Source organism: Thunnus albacares, chromosome 1, assembly GCF_914725855.1.
Source record: "Thunnus albacares chromosome 1, fThuAlb1.1, whole genome shotgun sequence".
Taxonomy (NCBI): domain Eukaryota; kingdom Metazoa; phylum Chordata; class Actinopteri; order Scombriformes; family Scombridae; genus Thunnus; species Thunnus albacares.
The window spans coordinates 34,299,087-34,326,558 of record NC_058106.1 but is presented as its reverse complement, the minus strand read 5'-3'; the positions used below and the strand labels follow the sequence as shown (position 1 = coordinate 34,326,558).

The window sequence follows — 27,472 nt, the reverse complement described above, 5'->3', positions numbered from 1 at the left end:
TCGGATGCAGCCGCACCAGTTCCAATGTTGGAAAGGTGTAGGGGTGTCAGATGCTGTTTAACGATCTGACAAGCTCTTCTGATGGAGTTTACTGACCCCTTAACATTGTTCGTGCCCCTATTTTCCCATCTTTTTGTGTCTAAGTGTCTAATGGGGACAACAATTTTTGGAATTGGTCCAATATTGAGAGAGAAAAACGGGCTGCAATGTATTCCAATGTGGCAATTGCACCCCGTCAATGCACATCCACTAAAAGTGCTTGTTTTTGCCACTGATTCAGATTGTTATTGTAAGTGTCTGACATCATTATGAAGAGGACCGTACAGAGAAGAGATGTGGTCTGTTTGTTATTGTGTCTAACCAAGTCTCGCTCAGGGAGAAGTCTTATTCTGAAATCTTGATAAAGTTGTGTTGTTATCGAAATCAGCTAAATATTCAGCCATGACAGAGTTGGGGAGAGAGAGAGTGCCAGGAGAACAGAAAGTGCAGCTTAGTGTTATCTCTCATAGATTAACAATCTGGCTGAATATTTAGCTGATTTCGACAACAACTCAACTTTAACGAGATTTCAGAACGAGACTTCTCCTCGAGCGAGTTATTAAATATAATAACAAAAAGAAAAGGTAAAGAAAAAAGTTTTATTTCTCTATACGATCCTTACCATTATGTTGTCAGACACTTATAATAACAATCTGAACCTATCAGTGGCAAAAAAAAGCACTTATAGCGGACGTACATTGACGGGGTGCAATTGCCCTGTTGGATTACATTGCAGCCTGTTCCGCGGCTGCCGGCTGCAGTGCTCAATACTCAATACTGGACCAATTTCAAAAACTGTTGTCACTTAGTCACAAAAAGATATTCATTCAGAACTAAGCATTCACAAAGAGAAACAACTGCACTGCACAAGATACCCTTAAAGAAAAAAAAATGCTCCCTGACAAATCTTGTATAAATGTTATTGTACTGTGCTTATCTCATTTGTCACATATTATAAATCTTGCATTTACTGTTTATGTTTAGATAATGTATAACGCCCCTTTAATTACAGCAGCTACAATGAAATTCGATGGTAGTTTACTCCCTTAGGAGGTGACATCAGCTGCTGGTGACAGCTGAGATCCATGTCAGTAGACTGTGTTGTATCAGGGTTAGATGTTAAACTTGGTATAATTTATTGTCGTTGCTCCTTCCAGTTCTATTTTTCTTGCTGTACAATGTGACCCATGTGGATACTGGAGGAGTGATGCCTCACACTGAGCTGGCAAACCCGAGTAACATTTTTAAACTCATAACGATCAGATTAAAATAGCTTATTAGATGAACATTTTGTAAGGAAAAGGAAAATAAGACCACAGTGGAAGAAAGAAGCAGGCTGGAGGAGCATACTGAGTAGATGTGTTGAGCTGTTCTCCACATATGTCAGTCCTGATCTAAGCCACACCTGCTGCTAACCGCGACTTACCAGAGAGAGAGAGAGAGAGAGAGAGAGACAGAGAGAGAGAGAGAGAGGAAGAGAGAGGGAGAGAGGCAGCAGAGTGCAGTGCGTCTCAGGCTGTGTAGTCACAGGCTGAGCAGTCACTGAAGCGAGCGTTCGCCTCTGCCTTTTTATTTTTTTTTCTCTCTCTCTCCATCTCTCACGGACTCGCTTGTTCGCTTGTCTCCTCTCCTCGACGGAGTCTTTCCTCCTGTCATCCTGACTGTAGCGATGGTGTAATTAACAGGACTCTGTGCAAGACCGACCGCTCTGCTTCAAGTGATCCTGTGGCCAAACGCTGACACTCGCTCTGTGCTGGAAAGAAATGCAAGGGGACATTCGCTCTGCCACCAGGCAACTGGGGGATTCCTCCTGGTGTGAAGTGGGATTTTTGATTTTCCTTCCTTGACGTGGTTGACTTTGCAGCGTGGGGTTTTTTTTTTTTTTTTTTGCATTTCCATCTGGACACACATCTCTTTTCACTCACACTCAGAAAAAGGATTTGATATTCTCTACATGAAATAAGGAGCTGAAACTACTTGGTTCCAGGAAACAGGTGGGATCGGTGGGTTTTAAACCCCTCTGCTGCATGTTGGGGAGCTCAGCTCAGCCCCCCCCTACCGCCCCCCTGCTGAGATCCAGCAGGAGCAGCCAAGACCCAGACACCCACAGATTACACACATTACTTCAACACGAGTGGCAGCTCAGGTGCTGTACACGCAAACCACACGTGCGATTCTTTAAATCTGGTAACACCTCCACATTCACAGAAGTAGCTGGATCATATATGTGTGTGTGAGATCAAAGACGACCGGTAGCGGGATTTCCATCTCGGTGCGAGAGGGAGGGGAGCGTGCAGTCATCAGCCGGCCAGGGAGAAGATGCCAGCCATCCTGGTGGGTTCAAAGATGAAGTCGGGACTCCCCAAACCCAAACCGGTGCACAGTGCCCTGCCAATCCCCCAGAATCCCAGCAGACCATCAGCTCTGGCTCTGTCCCCGACACCGCTCAAGACCCACATCCCCTCGCTGGGCCAACAGGCGGGCTCAGGACCCCAGAGAAGCCCCACGCCAGGGTTAGAGGCCAGGAGAAACACTCAGGTCAGGATGTAACACTATACTCACATAAATCCACTCTAATCTTTGCTGCCGTTCTTAGCGTTAGATCATTGAGGACTATGTTAGATTACTGTCCACCTAAGTTCTGTTTACTACGACTTATCACTCAGTACAACCACTTTCCAATGAATGTAGGCTGTTACCCACTCAAACAAGCTGTGCAGCTGTGTGAGGTACAATATGTGGTCTAGTTCAGCCAGAGAGCTGCTGGATAAGGCATCCTCTGTCACTAAATCATTAGTGATGACTTCACTTTTCATTCATTACGGTCTAAACGCTGTTTTCCTGTCCAACAACAAGAATGAAATTACGAAGAAAAGTCAATAAGGCTGAATCTCTCTGCATAAAAATGTAAAGAATTTCAACTTTCACAACAGTATCAGTGTTGTCATTAGTCACTTCATGTTGTGTTTATGTGTGTTTTAACCCCTCAGTTCTTTTTCTCTCAGCCCTGGTGGCTCCTTGAAAGCTGATTATTTTTTGTAATTCAATATGCAGAATATCAGTATCACCATGCTGTCTGTGGGAAACCTGCAGCCAAAATCCAGCGTGTTCCTGGAAGGAGACGGAGCAGGCTGTGTGTCTCCGCCGTCCAGGACGGCAGAGTAGCAGGATATCAGGATGACTGTTTTGCTGTGTTTGTGAAATATTGGCTGCACTTAGCAACCCCATGCAAACGGCTGCAACGGCAAGAGGGATCGCTCCAAAGCCTTGTAAGGCAGCGAGGGGAAGGAGGTGTCTGTGTGTGTGTGCGTGCGTGTGCGTGTGTGTGTGTGTATTAGTGAGCCAGCAAGTGCATGCTTGGCAACCTGTCTTTACTGTAAGCGTTACTCAGAGACATTGAGGCGTCAAGCACACTGTTGTTGTTTAGGAGACAAATCTGAATCCGGCGCGATGGTGATCGCGTGAGGAGGAGATAGGGGAGCCCAGCGCTGGTCTGACTGGGCACGCGTCCGCTGCTGGTGTCGTTTGTCTGATGGCTAATCACGTTTTCTCACTGACCTACTTTCTATGACTTTCTCTCTCTCTCTCTCTCTCTTTCTCTCTCTCTCTCTCTCGTCATCCTTCTTTCTCTCCCTCTCTCCATCCCCGTGGTGCTGATGAAGCAGCCTCTTCACTCTCGGCCGGGTTAACCCTTGACCTTCCTGACCGGCGGCGTTTATGTGACTATCGCAGTATTGAAATCCATCAACTCGACTGTGTGGGCGCTTCCTGAATGTTTAGACGAGAGAATCACCTTACAGCTGCTGTTTTATTGTTGCCGTGAGTTATGAGCGAGTGTATGCACTCATTTTTTTGAGGCATGATTGCTAAGAAAAAATATGTTGTCAGGATCAGGTTTGATTTATGAAGTGACAATTGCGAGTCATTTTCAAACAGATAGTAAACTACTGCTGCTCACAACATCTAATTTGCTGTGCAAGACTTTTGTGATGACTAAAGGGAGCAGATTTCCTTTTTTTTTTGTTAACAAAAAAAGGGAGAAATCAAATTTACACTTGAGGTGGTTGCCAGGAACCTTTCACAAAGATTTTTGACAGCATTCCCAAAATCAGTAAACAAAAATGACAAGTTTGCTTATACCTGAGCTGCAGGTATTTGTGCTCATCTGCTTCAGTTATTGCAGATCATCCACACAAAGCATTACAGTGAAAGTAAAATAGGTTAATTCCACTGTTGACAATGAAATAATAATAACACAACTTCATTTATAAGCACATTTCTTACATGTAGATCCAAAGTGCTTGAGAATAAAAATGAATAAACACAGATGATGACAGATGTGAAAGTAAAGACATTACAATAAAAAAAAAAAAAAAGATAAAATAAGTGAAATGCAATGACACCATCATGGAGTGCCCATGGAGATGATTGGGTATTGGATATTGCATCCCAATTTCTAAACATTGTTTGGGGTTATTAACCTTTCTCAGTAAGAAAAAAAAAAAAAAAAATTCTTCTGATCAAATATAGATGAAGTGACGTCCCATCCAGATTTTTCCAGCAGCTACAGTGGAGTTTGATGCATAAAAGGTTTCAACAATCCGATATGTCATTTTTCATTGTTCAGAGAGTCAGGGCTTCTCTCCGGAGCTGCCATTTTTTTGCACCAACTTTCAACAATCACACTGCTAGAAAATTCCATCACAGATGAAACAGAGAGATCAATTTTAGCACCCACAGTAGCAATAAATAGACCTCGATCCGGTACAGTCATGTGAGTGGGTTGAGATTCGAATCATTACTCGAGTGGGAAAACTTGGCCTCTTGCTCTTACTATCTCTGTCACAGTCGGAATTTATTTTTATTGGACATTTCTTTACGAAAATTAAAACAACACTGCTTAAGGAAGAAGAGTAAGGGAATTAGGAAATATTCATAAAAAGTATATAACACAGGCTAGCAAAACAGCAAAACAGTGCATATTTGCAGTAAAATAAAAGCACGAAAACACTGAACAACAAAACGCATTGAACACAGATAACAACTAACAGAACATGTCAGCAGTTATCTGAGGGATTAGTGGAGTTCTGGCAAAGTGTAGCCGAGGCTCGTGCTGCTCGCAAACACCCGGCTGGATGGCCCAGTTGGCACTAAACACACAAACATGTTGTGTACACCTGTAACAAAGAGTTAATCCATAATGCAACGAGGACAGCAGGAGGGGAGAGGAGGAGGAGGAGGCAGACAGAAACATCCAGACAGCGTTCACACACACACAGCAGCGAAGAGAACAGCACTGTGTACTCTGTGTGTGTGTGTGTGTGTGTGTGTTTGTGTGTGTTTGTGTGTGTGAAACCTGGCACAATCTGCAGAAACTGATGTGAAGGTGATAGTCTGGAAATGTGTGAATGGTATTTGAAATTGTTGTTGTTTTGGTTTGTGTGTTTGTGTGTTGTTGTTGTTGTTGTTGTTGTTCCTTCTTGTGTGTGAAATCATATGAAATGACAAGCTATCTCGACCTTTAACCTTAAAACCATACGGTGCTGCGAGTAAAGCCTTGCACAGATACTCTGCTGCCCTCTAGTGGTTGATTTTTGCTCTGCATCCCTTTTCCATTCACAAACACAATGTGTGTGTGTGTGTTTGTGTGTATGTGTGTGTGTGTGTGTGCAAGTCATTCAAGATCTTCTGCTTCTCTATTCATAATTAATGCCTCAGTTTTATCCTCAGCCATCTTCTTTTTCTCATTCCCTATTTTTTCTCCCTTTTTCTACATCACTCTAATTTTTTTTTTATAATCTAAATTGTTGCCAGCTCATTAATTCTCAGCTGCAGCTTTGAAAACATTCAAACCAAGCAGGAGACCCTGAAAAATAAATTCTGATACTACACAGAGCCCGCGTTACCCTTTATAAGTCATGTAGAACGCACACACACACACACACACACACACACAGTCACATGCTCACTCACACACACACACATGAACACACAGCCACAGAGAAAGATTTGTCTGTGTGCCGGTGAGATAAGGAGCTCCTATCTTAATAAGTATCTCTCCAGATAAAGGCTTAAGTCAGGCTCTGTGTAAAGACGGGCTTTATGAGGATCATTATGAAGGCTCATCTCAGGCCTGGAAGCTGAATCACAGTCTCATAAAAACATAGAGGGACCGCCGAAGAGGGTCACCGGCCGCCGCGGCTCATATTTACTGAGATGATCTCCTAGTAAATAAACCAGGATTTAGACAGTCCCCTCAGCCAGGAGAGAGTTAGCTGGGATATTAAATCACTGCTGTTATATCACCGCTGTGTGTTTGACGCATCAGTGACACAGAGATCCATTAATTCATCTTCCTGAAGATGTGTAATTGCCTGAGATTACGGTTTCCCTAATTTGAATTATTTAAATTGGGTGTAATTTCATTCAGGGAATAGGTTTGACCATGAACCTACATACTCGGTGAACTAATTAAATATTGTGGATTCAGAAGTTAATGAGATGACCCTTAATGGCAAACTATTGCTTGATTGAGGAAAGAGATTAAACTCTGATATTAGTTTGGTGAAAACAAGGAAGGAAAACTGGGAAAGACATTTTCTTTTGTTGGCTGGTTATTAATTTATATCATTTTTTAAAACATGTTTGTGTGACTTTGAATTCTTAGTTTAATAGAACATGTTTTCCTCTAATATTGATCAGATATAATTGCTTCAGCAGTATGTTTGTAGGCTTTAACTACAAATCATGTTTGCTTTACATCTTTGCTGATGTTCTTTTTATTTTTATACTTTATATTTCTGTACAATATGAAAATCGACTATACTCTCGAGCTGTGTAATCCATGTCAGTGAACATCAACTCTGCATTCATTTCAATAGTGTTACATTATTAATCGCAGATTGATTTGAAAAGTCTGCACAGCATTACCTCATAACTATAAAGTACATGCAACACTGACAAAAAACAGTGCAGACTTGATGTTCGCTGCGATTGATTACAAAGTCAAACAAGTGTCAAGAGTCTGCCGAGAGATTTTCATATCATATGGAAATGTAAGGAAAGCAGATTGATTGCTGGAACAGTATGTAAAAGAACATGCAAACTTGTTAAACACAGCAACATGTTAAGTAGTGAAGAATAAATGATTTGTTGTGAAAGGGCTGAAACATACAAAACCGCCGGCGTAATGAAGCAATTAGTTGACAACAATGTCTCTAAACATACGCTGGTTCCAGCTCCTGCAGTGTGAGGATTTGCTGCTTTTCATTTCTATTATTTCGGTGTAAATTGAACAGCTTGTCTCTGAGTGTTGGGCTGCTGGTTGGACAAAAGCAAACTGAAGAGCTTCGGCTCTGGGAGCTCATGAGAGGCATTTTTTGGTCACTTGACATTTTATAGACTAAACAGTTACCTTAACTGAAGTAATTGAGAGATAAATTGATGATGACGATAATCTCTAGTGGCATCCCTGCGTACAGTAGAGAGTTCTACTGTCTCATGATGTCCACAATGCTGTTTTGGAGACTTTTCAAACCTGACACTCACTTCTAGAGAAGCAAAAACACTAAATAGTTTGAGCTTTCAGTGTTGAATAATGGTGCAACATATTTAATATCAAAAACTTCAGTCTGCAAATGTCAGTATCAGCATCAGCCTTTTAAAAATTCATTTCACTTGACCCCAGAGGAGATCGTTCTCATCTCCTGAGCCTCTCCCCTCCTCCCCAGCATCCTGTGAAAGGCAATAATGTCTGTTTTTTATGGCTTTACGTCCAGCTTGAGTCTCCTGAAGACCCGACCCAGCAGGTGAGAGTGAAAGGCGGAGCGCCGTCGTGCTGCATTGGATTGCTAATGTCTCTCCTCCCAGAGGAGGACAGATCGGGTGGGGGGGGTCTGAGTGACTATACTGTTGTTTTTTTCCATTACCATGACAAAGGGCCACACATATACATATGTCTCCTCAGGAGGTGCTGCAAGTTAAAGCCAGATTTAATGGATGTTTTAGTAATTCATTGTTGAAGAGTTCATTGTTCAAAGGAATAACGGAGGTTTTTACAGACTGCAGACAAAGAGCACAGGAACAAGGGACATGTCTTGTTAGGTCTCGTGAGTGATCCTTGTGGATTCGGCTTATATCTTTCACTTTTGTCATGTGAATACCTCATTTCCAAATCAGAAATCATCAAAAGATCTGTTTTTCTCGAGCTGAAATTAAGGCTGTTTTCCATAGTTCCTGAAAAGGTGACACTTTGGAGATAAGAGGGGTTTCACCCAACAGTGACCACACATGTTTTACTATCAGTGTCGGGCAGGAGGAAGCCCACGCTGCTGTTGATAAGAGCGACAACACGCCTCTGTGTTCTTGAAGGAGGTGACGGTCGTCCCGCAGATTCATCGGGCCGGAGCGAAACGGCCTGATGGATTGGATACCAGAAGAGGCTTCACAAACAGGCATAGTCAGATGATGAGATAGGAGCCGGCTTGAAGTCTGTGGCCTTTATCTGAGGATGAAGAGGCAACTTCTCCCCCCCAGCAGCTACCTGAACAGCTTTTCAGCATGAAAAAACCTCAAAAGACACAGGGCTGGTGCAGTGTTTCCTGTTGGATCATTTGTAAATGGCGGGAAATTTGTGGTTTCTAGACTCAGATTTACTTCAGGGAGAGTTTTGGGTCTTGTTGTAGTTTGTTCAAGGATGATTTCATGATATGTGAACAACTGTTGTCATTTTTTTCTTGGTGTGGGAGTGAATTTCCAACTGAACGGGGCTTCTGCAGCTATTAGATGTTCCCAAGACACTTTTATCTGTCAACTGTTGAGCGAGATTGTCTTTGCTTTCTATGATTTTTTTTTTTTTTTGTTTACTTAACATTTCTTTGAGTCAGAAAGCTCAATATGTGAAGTGAAGGTCAGGGAACTGCCAAGTAGTGATATGAATGACCCTTTGAATTTAAAGATTAAAAAAATAAAAACATTCAATTCACATTTTCTTGGCCTCAAGAAAGCCTTAGCTATAAAATATCTGATTTCTGTTTAGAGTTTAGAAAGATTTCAATGTCAAGATTTGGGGTTTTATTGATTATTTTCTTCTTTATCTTCAGTTGAAATATAAGAAACCGAAAGGTGAACATTTGCTAATATTTGCCTGCCCACTTTTTTTAAGGGTATAGATGATCATATGGCAGTTGGCTCCGGTCGTAATGACCTCATCTCTGCCTAATGTGTCTCGATCAGATTCCACTTCCTGTGCAGTTGTCCCCTCGCCTTCCTGTGTGAAGTCATGGCTGAGGACATAACCATATTAATTAAGGCCAAGCATCTGCTTCTCCTGAGTCAACGTCCTTACATTGATCTCCCCCCAAGGTGCCCTCCTCCCTTCGGTTTCTCTCCTTCTCTGCTTTCCTTGCATTAGTTGTCACAGGGAGCCTGTTGGTCGCAGACAAACAGGTCATTGTGAGCGGCTCCCCACGGGGGAATCGACGCTGCAGAGAGGCGGTTAGACTAACACAATCAGCTCCATCTCTGTCTGGAAACAGGAGGCAGTGTGGAAAAAGGAGGAGAGGCCAGGAGGTAGAGGTCAACGGGGGCTGAAGTCACCCTCCCCAGAGGCCCGTGCCCAGGGTCACCAAGGGTAGAGAGGCTGGTTGGACAACCTCTGCGGAGCCAGCGGAGAACCAGTGACGTCAGTTGGTCGTCCAGGATTTTGATGCAATAAATCAAAATGAGAAAGATGTAAATATAGTTACAGTAAAGGGGAATTTATTAAGATCAGAGATACAGACTGATGCACAGCAGATTACATGGACATGCTGTACATACTGCCTGAGACGCAGCAGGATCCAGAATTACTTTTAAGCTTCTGATCACATTTTAAGTTGAAGCTGTAGCACAATCTGGCTAATTTCATGTCAAAAATAAAAGGGTAACTGATGCTTTTAAAAACAACTGCTCCAAAAATAACGGTTGCTCTGCTCTCATGTTACACGGCACAAAAGTGTTCCCCACTCCGGCGTTCAGACCCTGAGCGTACAGGACACAGAGTTTGTGTGTTTCCTGCTCTGCTCTATTGCGATTGGCAGAGCTTCGGTTTGGGAAATCTCGTAAGGATGAAAAACGCAACAGGAAAATGTGCATCAGGTATCAAGAGCTGGAGCTTTTTTTTTGTTAATCTAGGTCATAATTTTGTTGGTTTGGCCGCTTCTTGTAAACGTCCTCATCGCTGAGATCTGGGGTCATGGCGACATTTCTAGAACGGGCGAGCAGCAGCAGCAGCAGCAGCAGCAGCGGCAGTGGTGGTGGTGGTGGTCAGATAATTTGACATGTTGTAAACAAGCTGCAGGTTTTTTACCTAAATCTTTTATTTAGAAGTGGAAGAAAATCTGCTATGAATCATAGTTTTGCATGCACACAGTTTTCCAAGGCTGTAGACAGTTGTAATGGACACCAGGTTTGCACTCCTTCATTTTCCATCTTTAAATAATTTGGATTACAGTAGATAATTAGGTTCAACCAGGGCTTTGTTTACAACCTTTGTGTTGTTAAACTACTCCTGCCCTGTAAGCAATGTTGCAGCATCCCCAGATGTCAGCAATTACATTGGTGAGTAAAATGATCTCATATCTAATAATGATGGTTAAAACTACCAAAAAAAAACCCAAAACAGGTTGAAAAAAACTTTCAGTTGAAGTCAGTATGATTAAATAGTTTGCCATAACATAAATCATTTGAACTTGATGATATCCTGATTGTATCAAGATCATTCAATGAATGAATTGACTCTACTGGGGCTCTTACACTCCACAGTACATCATCCATTTAACTACTTTCTCTGTATAGGTTTTTATAACTTCCATGGACTGCAGATCACCGTATAATTCCATAATATAGCACCGTATATTTAATGGTTCATACTGTGTTTCCAGCTGCAGAGGTTTAGTTGATTCTCAGCTCTGCTCTGAGATCGATGTGACTGTTTAGAGTAAACAGACATAAATACAGCTACCGTATGAAATATTTCTTGGCTTTCTGTCAGCGCTGAGTCGATGAGAAAATATGACAGAGTGGAATTTCACATCTCTCCGTTCAGCTCTGTTCTTCTGCAGCTTCAGGGAGTTTTTTCAAGCAGTTTTTATTCTGCAGATTTCAACCTGGATGGCACCACAATGACACTAAGTGTGTGTGTGTGTGTGTGTGTGTGTGTGTGTGTGTGTGTGTGTGTGTGTGTGTTCCGCATGTCTCCGCTCACTCTGTTGATACAGGGAGTGTCTAAGCTTCCCTGATAAGTGTTGAATCCCACAATAGGGCTGTAAATCTGCCATTCACAAAGCCACACAGTGATTTTAAACACAGCAAGTCTCTCCATCTCTGACGCAGCATCATACACACACACACACACACACATATCGGTGCATTGCATACAAGACAAACACATAAATATAATTAAAAATCACATATTGGCCATGTGCTCTAAGCATTAATGTCATTACCGCTGATGAAAACCTTTCCACTGCGGTTAGTGGGGAAACGTGACAGAGCTCACCGCTGTGCATTCAGATGTTGTTTTGTGGGTGAAGTGGTCAAAGCTGGTAACCATGGTAACCAGGCCCAGAAGGCATTCGGTATTCAAAGTGTTGTAATCAGTTATAAAGTTTAATACTAAATAACTTAAATGTCAGTTTTGGCGATTGTTTCATTATAGATTCATCTGTCGATTATTTTCTAGATGTGAAAAATGTTGAACACCGTTTCTCAAGACGCAACGAAAAATGTCTTATTTTGTCCCGACCAGCAGTCTATAACCCCAAGATATTCAGTTTACTATCAAGAACACTAAGGAAGCCAGAAAATATTCACATTTAAGAAACTGGAATTTTAGTGTTTTTTCTTTTAGAATGACTCAAACCGATTAATCAATTATCAAAATAGACCAATAGACTGATTAGATTGATTAACATTATGTCTCTCTCATTATTATGTTGAGTGTGGATAACAGAAATTCATAGATTAATTTTCTCATGCTTTCCTTGTACCTTTTGATGAAAGTTGTGTGATTTCTTTCAAGTAATGAATTCAAGAAGTAGAATGTGATGTGTGTGTTTTTTCTCTGCACTTAGCTGCCTTCAGTCCAGGGACTCATCAAAAAGCTGCGTAACTGATGTCCACAGCCAACACAGTGGCTTATGAAAATTTTTTAATAACATTTCTGATGTCAAATCCTCTGTGGTTATTATTAATAACATCAGTGTTACATCCATTGGCATGATGAAGTGTGGTGAAAATGGCATATGCACTGTGGTTAGAGATGCTCTCCATATGTCCAGATGACTCTATTGAAACTGTCTAACTTCACAAATGTGACAGTAGATGTTCTGTTTTCTTTGCTACAGTTTAAATTAGATTAACACAAGCATGTCATTCTGTGTATGTACCAACCTTTGACATCAACGTCATACCATACCACATTATGTGAAGGTAAATATGTGATATAAAAGAGAGGAAGTCAATAAAAAGACAAATAAAGTAGTCAGTCTACCATTACCTCCACAGTGGACCCTGTCCAATTGCTTTTGTGCGTGTCTCTCTACCCCCAGCATGTCCATATGTCCCTCACCCCCCCCCCCCCTTTACTCTCACCCAGAACACAACAGCCAGGCAGCAGGGCCATCCCACCCCCCCTTATCAACACCCCAACCTTCCTCCCCAGCCTCTAGAGCTCAGAGGTGGGGGTCCCCCAAAACAAAGGCCCCTCCACGGCGGGGTTATCCCCCCTTTGTCCCAAACACATTGAGGTTTATCTGGGACTGTGAAAGGAACCATACTCAGCCCATTTACTGCGGCTGCACTTAATGAGCTTGTTGAAGGCCTGTACTAAAACTGTTAAACACAAGCTCTAAATGCTGACATATAGTATCTGGTTGTAGAGCCAGAATGTCATTAAATCAATGCTGCTTTAGGAGCAATGGGGGACTGATGTTTCAGTGGTGTGGAAGGCTGAGTAGATGGGTTTCCTTTGTGGGTTACAGTAACTTGATGAAATACAATATAGAAGACGTCATGCATGTGCTGTAGTAGTTGCCGTTTAAAAAAAGTAAAGTTTCTAATAGTAATCTGCAAAATTCATATCTTTATATTGTTTGGTTTCCATCTGTAGTTTGTCACTCATGGATGCAGTGCACACTAGCTCTGTGGCTCTAAGGAGCTTTGATCTGAACTGAAATATCTCAAAAGCTATTGGGTGAATGGTCATGAAATTCTGTACATACATTCATGGTCTTCAGAGGATGAAACTTACTGACTTTGGTGACCACATGACTTTTCCTGTAGCCCAGAGAAGATTGTCTTGTGAAATGTTTTGCCAACTATTAAATTGATTGCCTTGAAATTTGGTAGATATCCAGTGTACCCAGCAGATTAATCCCAGTCACTTTTGTGGAATGTCTTGCCAATTCTTGGATGTATTACCATGAAATTCTGTACATACATTCATGGTCTTCAGAGGATGAAGCTCACTGACTTCGGTGACCCCATGACTTCTCTTGTAGCACATAGAAGGTTGAATTTATTGTTTTTCCTGTGAAATGTGTCTCCAACTATCAGATGGATTGCCTTGAAATTTGGTACAGATATCCAATGTACCCAGCAGATTAATCCCAGTGACTTTTGTTGTTTGTTTGCAACACCATATGTTAACTTTCTGTGGAATGTCTTGCCATCTATTGGATGTATTACCATGAAATTTTGTACAGACATTCATGTCTCCCATCAGTTCAACACTACGGCAAATGTCCCCAGCCGGCAAAACTAATAACATTCCCAACAGCCTGAGCTGTACTTTTTGTTTAGTGTTAATTAGCAAATATTAGCATGCTAACATGCTAATTAAGATGGCCAACATGGTGAACATACCTATGCTAAACATCAGCATGTTAGCATTATCCTTGAGTATACGCACATGCTGATTTAGCTTGCAGGCTGAGAAGTAACAGATTAACACTTTGACTTGCAGTTTGTGGTGCATTTCAGCCGTAAATGTTCGTTTTTTAGATTTTACACAAACTTGAAACATAAAACGCCCCACCAGGCACTGGGTGTAAAAGCTGTCAGGGACCGGCTATAAGTTGCATCTGTGTTGTGTTTTAGTATTTGGCAATAGAGAAGCAAAATGGACATTTATTTCTGTGAAAATATTATTGGTCATTACTTTATACTGTATACACGACTTCGGTATTATTGTTTCACAAAGCTTAAAGCATTTTTGTTTGGCCTGCTGGAAGTGATCAAGCATCCCCCTACTGTGGGAACTTTCTGTAAATCTTGGGCCTTTCCCAAAATTCAAATTCAGCTTGTAATTTGTGGTCGGTGGCGGGGTGTGTGTGCACAGGGGGTTGGAACACGCTCAAACGGAGGGCATCCTGTGCTGTGGACTCGGTTACACACACACTCACACATACAAAATGCTTAGGTTATGTACCCTCTGTACACGTGCACATAAATACACACACGCAGCTGCTGCAGTGTGTTGTGGGTGACGGCTGATCAGAGACCGGACCGCTCCGTCTCTGGTCGGGGAAAATAAAACTTGGCTTTTTTTAACATACAGCAGAGGGTCTGGTTAAAGAAATAATAAATAGAAAATAGACAGTTGGTGTTGAGTTCTGCGTGGTTTGGCCTCTGAGCTCTCTACTGCCCATAATGTAGTCTCTGCACTGTTATCAAGGGTGCACTGATCATATCTTTTTTTTTTTTTTTGTCCTTTTTCTTCACTTTTTTTTGTCATGGGGAAGAGGAGGGGAGGGGTGAGTGGATCGACTACCGGGAGGAGGAGGGGTGGTATGAGGTTAAGAGGTCTGTCCTTTTCTCTTTCTTTCTCCACCCCATATGACCGATGGTCCATTGAAGAGCAATAGCACAATGTGTTGCCGTGGGCGTCCTTGGAGGAGGAGGAGGAGGGAAAGAGGGGAACAGGGAATCCACCCCTCCTCCTCCTCCTCCTCCTCCTCCTCCTCCTCCTCCTCCTTCTCTCAGTGCGTTTGGTTTGGCTCCCTGTCAGAGCGGCAGCAGAGGCCGCAGAGCTCCTCTTGCCTTTCGCCTCCTGCGTTTATTTTTCCCTCCTCCGTGTCCCAGAGTGGGTGGAGAGAAGCTGCAGGCGCTGAGCTCTCCCCCCCCCCCTCAGGCGCACAGAGACCTGCTTGGGCTCGACCAAGCAGCACCTCCATCATCTCCTCCGGATCTACATGGTGCACTCATTCAGAGTTTATTTGTCAAACCTGCAACCTGCTCCTTGGATTTATTTACCCTGTGGATTTTTGCATTTTTCCGTATTCCTCCGGTCTCAGACTGAGCTCTGCAGCTCTGTTGGGTCCAGTTTGGTTTAGATCAGATTCTGATGGCTTATATTTGGGCCCGGCTGGCCAACCAGCAGTCCTCCTCGATGTGAGGCAGGTGTCTCTGAAGAAGGAGGCTGCAAGAAGCAACATGAGTTTGATGCTGTGCCGCTGGGAGCAGAACAACTTCACCATGAAACTGGTAGGCTGATTACTTCCAGGTCATCACAAAGGTCAATAGCAAGGGGACAGTTGAAGAAATTTATTGCATATAAATTCACAGTCATGCATATAAAATAAAAAATCACAGCCCTACAGGCTCTTTTTTACTGTTGTTGACAGTTTTCATCGATAGAGTGTTTACATCTTTATCTCGCCTTTCTTTCCTGACGCTGCAGCTTCGGGACATGTTTCACTTTGATTTTTTTTTTTTTTCCCACTGTGTGTGTTTATGTATCAGTAGAAATGCTTGTCTCATCACCCCAAAGCCTTACAGTAGCTGCGGTGTTGGATTGCAGGCACGCAATGGATTAGCGGCGGTCGTTTTAATATCAGAGGAAAGTGCTGAAGGCGTGCATCCCGGTTTTCCCCTCACCTGATACTGGCTTCACTTTGATGTCTGCATGGAAAGTTAAAATAGGCTTAGCAAGGACTTGAACCAGAGTTTCACAGCACATTTGTGTGTGTGTGAGTGAGAGAGAGAGAGAGAGAGAGTGTGTGTGTGTGTATTCTCCTTTCAAGCATTTATAAGAAAATGACAGCCTTTTGTTCCGCTTTGTTGCCCACTGTTTGTTGTCATAGAAGTACAATGCTACAAAGATGGTAAATATTCAACAGGATCTGGGACACTGTGATAAAAAACGGGGCCGGTCAGGTGCAGAGAGGTCATGTGGTGCAAATAAATGAGAAAAAAAGATCTTTGTAATAGCTGATGTATGTGATAAGAGTAGGAAGCAGCAGATTTAATAAGTCATTTTGTATAATGAGCACCCTACTGAGTTTACACATAACATAGGTGGATGGGACACTCTCTCTCTCTCTCTCTCTCTTTCTTTTGTCCCTGTCTTTCTCGGTGTCTCTCTATTTTTTTTTTTTCAGCCATGCTCCTTATCTGGATCTGCTATGAGCCCACAGAGGAAGGGGAGATGGAAGCAGAGGAGGTTATTACCAGAATCTAGTGATGAGCTGATAAGAAGGCTAGTTTAATTACACACTGCTAACCTCCACACAGCTTGACTGACAGGAGGCTAGTGGGCCACGGGGTCAGAGTGTGTGTGTGTGTGTTTGTGTGTGTGTGTGTGTGTGTGTGTGTGTGTGTGTGTGAGAGAGAGAGAGAGAGAGAGAGAGAGCAAGAATGACAAAGGGATTACAGGCATGCACACTTGAACATGTGCACACACTTCCAGAAATTAAAATGACCTTCCTTTTTATTATGAAGTGCAGTCAATGTCCATAATCCTCTCTGTTCTAATACAGGTCTATTGATTATTTGATGGTCATGGTCCTTATGTCAACATGCGACCTATGGAGCATAAATCAAAACGCGTGATTTATATGTTTAATTCTGCTCAAAGGCATGCCAGCATACACAGGGCAGAGAAAAAAAGGATTGGTGGAACCATAATTGTTTTTATTTATGGAACATAGTTGTCATGGTGTACCTTGTGGTACACAATGTGTCTTTGTATTGTGTATATGTGTGAGTTCCAAACAAATATTGACCCAGTAGCCTTGACAGACTCTCACTGCACACATTAGCCACAGCATGCATGTGACTTTTTATTTGCTTATCAGTTAATTTGTGGATGTCCTGATGGACAGAGCAGTTTTTGTATAAGGGTTCATGTCAACTGTTCAGGTGGTACAACATCTGAAGACGGTTCAATCCAATTACCTGTCTTGACTGGAGTTCTTAGACTTTTTTAGATCTCTAATCCAGTACCTCAAATTTTTCCAGACACAAAAAAAGCAATGATAGTATAGAGCTGTGCAGCTCAGAACGAAATAAGTCGCTGCATTATGGATGTTGCCCACTATACTTTCAGGTTACATTATAGTGTGCAGACCTGCGCTGGCTCTGTATTATACCTGGAGAATAAGAAGCTGATTTTTAAGGAGCGAAAGGCAGCTGTCTGAGAATTTACTCAGCAGGAAAATCAGCTCTACGTATCACTGCGAATGGCTTGTTAACTCATATAGTGATGCTAACAAGCTAAATCCACTTAAATAAGTCTTGCTGAGCTGCTGAGCTGCTGTGCTGTCATGTGCATCAGGCTTCATGTCGTAAGATTCGTCCTGATCAGATTTTGCATGGCAGACATCTGTGCAGTGACCAAAAGACCAATTTAAGGGATTTAGACATTGTGTATTCATGATTCAATATTAACATATTCTGGATTAGAATATTTTGGAATTGTCACAGGTAGATGGTGCCCTCGACCGTCATGAAGACACTGAAGTTGCAGATGTTTAATTTCGAGGGTGAAGCTCTTCCATCCATCAACTGTGATTTTTTTTTTTTAAATCAGGTTATATATCACATGTGTAGATAACCACACATGCACACAGTCTCTTGGCTTTCCGATGGATGTTTCCCATACTCTAAACTGCAGAGTTCAGGCCAAGTCGTTTTGTCTACCATGTGCCTGGTGTGGCCTCTATGCCTCACAAGCCACATGTCTTTCATGTGCCAAACAGAGAGCAAGCAGAGACATGAGGGCTCATTTAGAGCTGGCCCGTTCCAGCTTTCTGCGGGCTAAAGCCACTTGAGAGGCCTGTGTGTGTACAACAGAGAACAGAGGGGGGAAAGTAGCTGCCAGAGGCCCCACAGACCAAAAAACATCCATGGTTGCATCCTGCTGGGGGCAGAGAGAAGAAACAGCAGCTCAGTGCCGCAGTGGTGATGGAGAGGAGAGAGTAAGGAGATGGCAAGTGTTTGAAGAATATGCAGCTCATGTGTATACAGTCTGAATTAATTTCTAACACCATCACTCTTGCTGTCTCTCAAGCTCTCTCTACTTGTCTAGTGTATGCGTCAGTTTCCATAACTCTCCTCTATCTTGCTGTCTCTTCCCTCGATAACCTGACAGACGTCTAACTGCACCAAACACAGTTTACCTAGTTAATAAAGATGGTTGGGAAAGTCTTTAAAGAGAGTTGTGATGAAGCAGGGAAAGGAGACATTCATAGCACATTTTCTTGCTAGATGTTGATTTTTTTAATAAATATATAATATCCTTGATCAAATCAAATTATCATCCATTTTCTCTTGCTTCCTGGCCATCTGTTATCCTTTCTATGGTCATGCGATCTTCAATTATTTGTCATTTTCAATCGGATGCTCCAGTATAATTACAATCCCAAGATTGATTTTTTACAGGCTTTTCTTGTTCCTTCCCCTCGATGAGTGCTGCGTGTCTTGTTTTATGTTAAACATTTTAGTAATGGTCTCCAGTTTGCATCGAACAATTTCACTAAAAGAAAAAGAAAGAGAAAGTGTGTTTGACCCAACTAAGCATGTAATCAATAGCGGCCCCAAACTGGCACCTACAAAAAAGTAAGTGTAGATGTTGCATTGGTGTTTAACTGATTGACTCTTCAGGAATCCAATGCAGCTGAATTAAATCCAGTGAGTAGATCAGTGCCTGTATCCAGCCCGGATGTTGATTGTGCAAAGGTGCTTCTACCTTTATTAACAGATGGTGAATATTAGGAGGGAGGTGGGATGTCATGCATCAAATACATATACTTTAACCAACTTGGCCTCCAGGATGCCTCAGAGCAATTTAAAATATTGCACCCATTGAAAATGCCCGTGTTAGAGCTCAGAGCTGGAGTCATTGTGTCCCATATAAAGCATCACAGCAGCACAGCAGCTGGCACAGCAGACTGCAGTCCACTGTTGTCATATCATACAGACCTGGGACACTGATTTCTCAGAAGCCATCTGTTTGCTAGTGTTCAGCAAAAACTGTGCAGGAGACTATGATTCCCTTCACCCACTGTTTACTTATTTAAACTGAGAGGGTTTCCTGCATCTGAAGCCAGTTGATGCATTAATTCTACATGTTAGGTGTGACAGAATGAAACACATCCTGTGATAAGTGGGAGACTATCACCCGTCACACCTATCTACCTCTCCTTCCCCTCCCTGCATCCTTCTCTCAGATTATTGTGTAAGTGTATCCTTCAGTCCATCCATCATTTTCCCACCAGCCATCTGCTAGCCGACCCAGGCTGGGTCAGAGGGGATGTGTTGCCACATGTCACCCTCAGCCTGCAGCAGCGGAGAGAGTTACTGAGCTCTTATCAATGAGATGCAGCACGGTCAGGCAGCAAAAGGGCTTGTCAACAAGAATATCTGATGGTTGTATACTGCTCTAAACCCCAGTCTTAAGGTTGGTAAAATATACCCTAAGCTACTCTTCACCTTAAGACACTACAACAACTGTGGGCTGAGAAATTTAAGGGATGTTTGATCATTTATAAAAGCTCAGAACACCCTTAACAAGCAAAACTGTATTCAGAAGAGTTGATATTTTGGGCCGTGTGCTGGTAGTCACACACTGTGGAGGCACTTCATGAAGAATTAAACTAGTTTCCGTAGCTAACTTGATGGCAATGAGAAGTTCAAAGCCATACTGGGATCTTTGTATGTTCAGGGTTGGCAAGCATTCCCGCATAAATGATGATGATGATATTTTAGGCCTCGTAAGCAGTGCCATGTGCAGAGTGGGCAGGGGGGAAACAGCCCCTGCCTGTTTTTCTCTGACATGATTGCCAAAGTGTTTTTCCAACCTTTATTTAAACAGGACATCTGAGCCCTATCATATTTCCATGCTTCATTTTAGCCCCAACATCAAAATCACGTACCCTGCTGGTTGACTTAAAAGTCCCTATTAGGTTGGCTTTAATGTCTTTATTGTGAGCTTAAGTAACACTGCGGTGCTTGGCGTGAAAGTTTACTAAACCTAATGTTGCAAACAGTCTCTTATTATTTTCACCGTTCCCCTGTTATAAAGTCTGTACACACCAGGGCTCTTCAAGCATCAAACAGTCTGATGGAGGTGTTTTCACATCAGATCCAGGTCATGAATGCTGATGTCCTTTAGCAGGGCGCTAGAGTGTGTTGAGTTTTCTCAGTGAAGCTGCTCAGAGGCATGTGGTGTTGGGTTTGTTCTGGGAAATTCATAGGTGTGAATTTACGTCGGCGTATGAAAACGGAGTAGGGCAGTACTGTTGCAAATCATTTCACTGGTAAATGTTAAATTACTAGATGGCATAGGATGACTGGTTGGCTGGTTTCAATGAGTAGTACAGCCCTACGAGGGAGATCTGAGACCTCCTGTGTGGACTTATGTTTCATGTTTGTCAGTGTGTGTGTGTGTGTGTGGGGGGGGGGGGGGGGGGGGGGGGGGGGGGGGGGGGTACCTGCTGTAATGTACAGCACCAGTTCTGTCAGAGAGAGGACATTAAAGTGTCAGTCAGCGTTAGAAACTCTGTCCACATCCAGGAGGGGGAATCCATTCCATTCATACCATCTGTCTTGGCCACAGGGGGCGACAGTGAGCTGTGGGGGTCACTATGTGCAAATTAAGACTTTAAAAATGGTGCTTTCTGTCTAGTCACCTGGATAAAAACATATATGTTGAGCCAGTACAGCACAAGACATAGCTTTATGGAGGGAGTGCACCATTGTAGGTTGGCCCTGCTGCCTAAAAGGTCGTCCCACGTCGTCCTGGTGGTCAGAACGATTATTTCTGCTGTGAGGCTACAGTGGAAACAAACAAAACAAACTATAAGACGATATAAGATCTGTGGAACAAGGTCATAACAACCCCATTAGGATCTGACAGTTTGCCAATTGATAAAGTTTTAAAATAGAGTTTAGGGAGTTGGTAATTCTTGGAAATGTAGCAATCATCATATGTTACTTCACAACACAATCTAAGCGAGCAGCTACACCTTCTACTTTCATTCCTACCTCTGAGCTATTGCAGATTGTCTAAACAGAAAAACTGCCAAAAATGTTATCTTTGAGCAATGAGGTGGTGCCTGAAAAATTCCCACACTGTGTTTAAAAACACAGATATTAAGTGTATCAGTTGTAACACAAACATACAGTATGTTGTCTGCTTGACATGCTTAATTACAGTTATCAAGGTACATTTGTATTCAGATAAAATAACACATTTATTACGAAGCTACACAGGTTCCATTTCAAACAGGGGAGATAATTGTTTATTATTACAGAAGATATATTGATAATTAAGTCTCGGTCAAGAGAGTCTTTGGCACTTAGACTCTACAGGGAGATTTTTAATTGAGGGTCATAAGCCCTGAGCAGCAGCATAATAAATCTCCCCATGGAGTCCAGACACTGGTGGTGGCTGATGATTTCTACAGAGACTGATAAGGCTGAAGAGGTTGATGAAAACTGATGGATCTGCGAATACAAGGCGGTGATGGGGGAGTAGAGGGGCGTGTGTGTAGCAGCATGAACGCACTAAAGGCAGAGAGAGAGAGAGAAACATATTTAAAAAGACAGCAGCAAGATGATAGGCTAACAATGGAGGTGTGCTGCTTCGCTATTGGATAGACGTGAACAGCTGATAGCTCGATTGACAGCCTCAGACAGTGACAGCGAGGAAATTGAGCGAGCATGCGTGAGAGATGTAAACAACAGGATAAGATGAGAAATGTACTCACAGGCCTATGCATGTAAAAGAAACTTTCACTAGAGCTCCATTTCTGGACTTTATGCCACTGGTTTATCTCTCTACGATTAGCAGAGGAGGGAACTGAGTCAGAGTGTCTGACTCAAACAGAGTGAATGACACCCAGAGAGAGAGAGAGAGAGAGAGGTTAGAAGTGTCAGTGTCTAAAGGGAGAGAGAGAGAGAGGTGAAGCATGTCCTGCTCATACACGACCAGACAGTCAGACAGACAGACAGACAGACGGAGACAGAGCTGCTCAGGAGATGTGTGAGGGACCGTGTAGTGGCTATATATACCCGCTCCACCTTGCCTTCACCACACAGCGCGCTCATCTCTCGTCTCTCAGTCGTCTGGAAGTTTGTAGACCTCCGGGTGGTTTTTTTGCTCACCCAGTCAGTTGTCTTTATCCGGGTGACTGGCCTACATGGCTGAATATGGCGGCCTCAGGGTGCCGGCCAGGAGCTACAGCCGCTTATCCTGCAAAAACTACAAAGTGGTAAGAAACCAAAGAGGTAAGGGAGTGGGTAGAGGGAAAGGTATTGCAGGAAGCAGTAGGGAGTGCACCCACCTGATGATGAAGTTTTTTTTTTATTTACCAGTAATTTGCTCATTTTGAAACCTGAGAGAAGTTGTTGTGCTGTGTTTGTATTTTCCACAGACATTAACCAAGGACTGGGGAATAGTGAGAGAAATAGATTTAAGGGGAAGGGTCAGCTTGAAATAGAAATGTCAGGGATGGAGTCAGATCTCCAGGAGCAGCCAGAAATTTTATTATAGAAGCTATCTGACAGACGCAGGTAACAGACGAATCAGTAGTGCTCACTGTTTGGATTTGGTTTTTACCTCAAAAACCTCTGGATGTTCTAAACTCGGTCGGTGGATGTGGCCTTCATCTTAGCTTGGCTTTGTGTTTGACGTTCAAAGGTAGATTTCCTTTGAAAAGGTAGAAGAAAGTGCTGTTATCAGGGCATTACTTTTGTAGACTCAGCTCTCACTTCAGTGCCATTACCTGAATTATAACAAGAGCTGTTCAGGTCCTGGCTCCCTATGAAAGCTTCTCGTGAGAGATAGCAGCTTCGGTCCTGCTGTGTTCTCTTTATGGTTCTTGCTCACGTCTGTAGATTAGTTCATAATGGCGTGTTAAGTGCAGCGCTTTTTAGGTTGCTTACTGAACCTTGAAAGTAATAAGGCTAATAGTCCTGAAGTTATCAACATAATTGTTTCTGGAAAGCCATGCTCGTCAACGTATGTGTGAGAACTGTGCTTGGATGGACAGAACTGAGGTGTTGTGTGTGTGTGTTTGCTGCTGTCATGTGAAAAAGTGAAAAATGTAGCTGCCGGTTTGTGATTTTCATGCTTGAACTTCAATGGAAACAATAAGTGGTCGTCTACACGTTGAGAAAATTCACAGGCATTTGAGTTATGAAGCAATTTCGAAACCCAGAGGATGACTCAAGAAATGCTCTTTCATCAAGTTAAAAACACACTCAGGTGTAGAGACAGGACATGTAGAGAGAGAGAGACAGGTACGACATGCAACGCAGGTCCCCCGGCGGGAGTCAAACCATTGATGTTGTGGTTATGTGGTATGCGCCGCAACCATTAAACCATCAGACCATCAGAGTGCCCCTGTTGCGCAAAACTAACCTGTTGCAATCTGAAGACAGATGGCTCCTGTTTTTGTCATTTTAGTAATTTCACTAAAAATAAGAAAACAGGTATCGGTATCAGGATCTTGAGGAGCTGTTCTGTGATTATTGCAGACCAAAGATAACTGATTGCCATGTTATGTAATAAGTTCTAGTGAGAATAAAATGAGTTTAGGAATCTTTTAGGATCACAGAGACGTCTTGTTTGTGGGCATTTCTGTAACTGCTAGCTTATGTAGCTACAGTAGCCACAAAGTTGAATGCACTTCTGAATGTCTCCTTGTTTTTCCCTGAATTAAGTCTACACGTTAACCTTAGTATTTTCTACCATGCTGTGTAGCGCTACCAACAAGCCCCATAAACCAAAAATATAGTTATTGGTATTAGATTGCAAATGGTTCACTTTTGATAACTTTTTGGTCAGTTGGAGGCTTTATTTATTTATTATTTGACTTTTACTTGTAATATTTATTCTGAATTTCATTATTTTCATGCACCAGACTGTGATGATTGATAGAGTTGACAAGCATTCTTCCACTTTTTTTTGCTGACGATTGCATAGATTTGAAGAATTTGAAAATTTTGCAAGTGTTGCAGGGACAGATTGAGTTTAGTTAAATCTTAAATTACAAGATTATTCATTCAAACTGTTTCAGAATCAACTGATATCATAAAAATGAAGCTGTTTTCAACTTTCAAACTGCTGATATTTTGGAGACATGTTTCAACGATGCTTCATGTCTGTAGTAAGACGTCAACATGACTGCGGTGTTTGCTTATCAAGCAGATTATCACTTAACAAGTCAGTGTCAGTGCAAACAACAGCGGAGATGAAAGAGTGAGGTAACGCGAAGCAGTTCCTGCAGTTGACTGACAGTTTAAAAGATGCACAGTCACACACACGTGTAACCAAAAGCAGCACAAAAGCACATCTGCTTAGCTCCTCCTACCGTATAATCAACCTCCGTCATGATGTGTCGTGACATTTGCTAAACTTACGCCTTTTCATCTGCAGCTGAGCCATCCAGCCGAATCATAAAACTTGACTTTTCACTCCTCCCTCTCCAAAAAAAAGTCCCCTTCAACTCAAGGGCACTTTCCCAGTGTGATGCCCTCGCCCTCTCCCCCGCCCAGGCTGACCCGGCACTGCGGGGATGGCCTGTATGCGTCATGCCCTTCTGTAGGCATCGCACACCAGCCTGGTGACTCAGCAAGCAGGGGCAGCGGGGGGATGCTGGATGTGGAGCACATTTGGGTGTTTGTGCCAAAATAAAAAGACGCAGCTGTGTGAATGAGTGACTCATCGCTACTTGTCACAAGCTTTGAAGAACTGACTGACTCTGTGTCATTTTTGAAGGCTTAAATTGGACATTGTGTGAACATGCACATGGGTACAGGCCAACTATACTGGGTAAGGAACTGTTTTCCTGTCTTTTTACCTGCATTGTCCTGAAATTGAGGGATTTCTTCACTGTTAACCCAGTCTGAACACCCTTAAAACTAACAGCAGCATTCTTTGAGCAAGGACTGCGCTGTTATTGGTCAGTATTAAAACCCAAAATGATGTAGCGTGAGCCCAGATATTGTTCATAAACTGGACAAATTCCCAAAGCAGCATGTCAACAGACCCGACAGGCCACACATGACAGTGTCCATAAGGCCCTGACACTGTGAATGAGTCAGTGTCATGTTGCTTTCTCTGGTGACGGGAATGTCCCTGACAACAGCGCCAATTTACAGCTCCTAAAAAAGACCCCAAATCCCACAAGGAGAGGGGTCGGAATTACTACGAGTTTCTGGGAATGGAGGGGATTTTCCCTCTTGGAAAATCTATTGAAAATGGCTCATCGGACTGATTAATATAGATCACTGACTCTCACAGTGTTGACATTCTGTATGGATGTGTGTGTAGTGGGGCGCTGGAGTGTAATTGTGTGTCATGTTGCACCGTGTATCGATATCAACAAGGACATTATCGGCCATTTTTGGAGTTTTATGACAAAGCAGGGAGGCCTTTTTAGTGCTGTTAAGGGTCATTGGTGTCTGAAACCTATCCCAGTATGCATTTCGCCAAGTACATGGAAACACTCTTAACAGGAGGCTTAGAATATGCAGTAAACTTGATTTTATGTATTTTGACAGTCGGAGGATACCCAGAAGAATGAGTATGTGTCACACAGAATCCGATATTTGAGTTCTGGTACTTTGGTACTGTCCAATACCTTATTTTTTTAGGAATCTATGCACGTTTTTCTACAAAAGAATGTTTCATTTAACAAAGTCAGCCAAACATCAAGCCAGTTCAGCAGTGTCTAATGTTGTCTTAGCACAAGCAGCCATACCAAAACTACAATACAGTCTAAAAATAGCAACGATTCCTGATTTAGATCTGGAAATATGATCACACAATAAGTGAGGACACAATAAGATTTAATGGCAACTTATGACACTTGACAGTTATTGATACTCAGTGCTGCAAACACGTTTTGTTGGGTATAATAAAAGCATTGAGATTCAATAACCAGTCCTTCACATAAACGGCCAGAAATCAAATCTACCTATTACTATGAAACATTTTGCTGTGAGGTGACAATACTGACCACTTAACCTGTATGCCAGCCTCTTCACTTTGTTATGGTAATATCAGTTCATGAGTACTTTCAATAACTGTGCCAATTTGCTGAACAGGCTTTTACAACCCTGGAGAGTTTTAATTAAATTTGATTAAATCCCTGTGATGTAGAGGAAGTAAAACCTCCTTCCTGTCAGATAGATATTGAGTCAATATATGGAGTCGATACTGTTGTTACACTAACCGCGTAGCTGATTAAAACAGGCATCTTCCAGATCAGATGTCTGCTTCTCATCATCCTGCACTACTTCTGTTTTCCCCTGGCCCTTCAAGCAGCTTCCAGATCACAGAGGCTACAATAAATGTGCGGCTAAACACACATGATCCAGATTAATGCATTCTTGATGTTTTTCTTTTTTTTTTAGGTTTCAATTATTAACATGGTCTTTGATTTGCAGACATCTGACTGATGTTGTAACATTTGGTTTGTAGTGGGATGAACCTCGGTACTAGTTGTGCTTTACTGGAGACGATTCCATTATTTATAGCCGAATGTGATTAATTCTTTATGTTTACATTTTACATGCACATATTAGGCATTTTGCTGGTGCTTAATTATACAGTAGTTCCCTCTTCAGGCCAGTTAACATAGTGTCTAAAATATACAATACAGTATATAAAGAGTTGAATGTTTGTCGTTCTGATTGCAGTAATTTGTAAGTAGCTGCTTAATTAAACTTAAAGCTTCAATGATTGATGTTTGTGGCCACTAAGGGGCAGAAGAACTCCATAACAACATGACAGACACACGGTCCTGACACATTATCGTCTTTTGGTCATGGCTTAAGTGTTAGCTAAGAATGACCTATTTACACATCCAGTAAGTCCAGTAATTTACCTTTTTGCTCAGTTTTGGTCTCCACCAACTCCTGAGAAAACCATATCTGTCTCAAAACAATGAGCTATAAGAAGCTAAAAAGCTCCATAGAGCTAGAAGCTAGGCGATAAAACTGCAATGTCATACCCTCAGCAAGGCTTTTAATAGTTGGCAATTTGATTTATTGTTCATTTGTAAAACACTGATTTATTTATCTGTTAGTTTATTCATAGGGGGCAGAGCACGTTAATCAACATTGACATTTTAACAACATCAATGTAAATGTGCCGATGTTA

General features: G+C 42.3%; 1 protein-coding gene across 2 annotated transcripts in view; it reads left to right on the top strand.

The window, feature by feature from the left end:
- Positions 1-1,592: 1,592 nt before the first annotated feature.
- nav2a (neuron navigator 2a) overlaps positions 1,593-27,472 on the top strand; it is a 121,441-nt gene continuing 95,561 nt past the window's right edge. Inside the window, exon 1 of one of the 2 annotated variants that reach the window (XM_044355734.1) lies at positions 1,593-2,577. In XM_044355734.1, the coding sequence (XP_044211669.1) occupies positions 2,359-2,577 (219 nt within the window). In that variant the 5' untranslated portion in view covers positions 1,593-2,358. Of the gene's footprint in view, positions 2,578-22,335; positions 22,575-27,472 lie in introns of those variants that run through there. The other variant, XM_044355743.1, reaches the window with a different exon arrangement.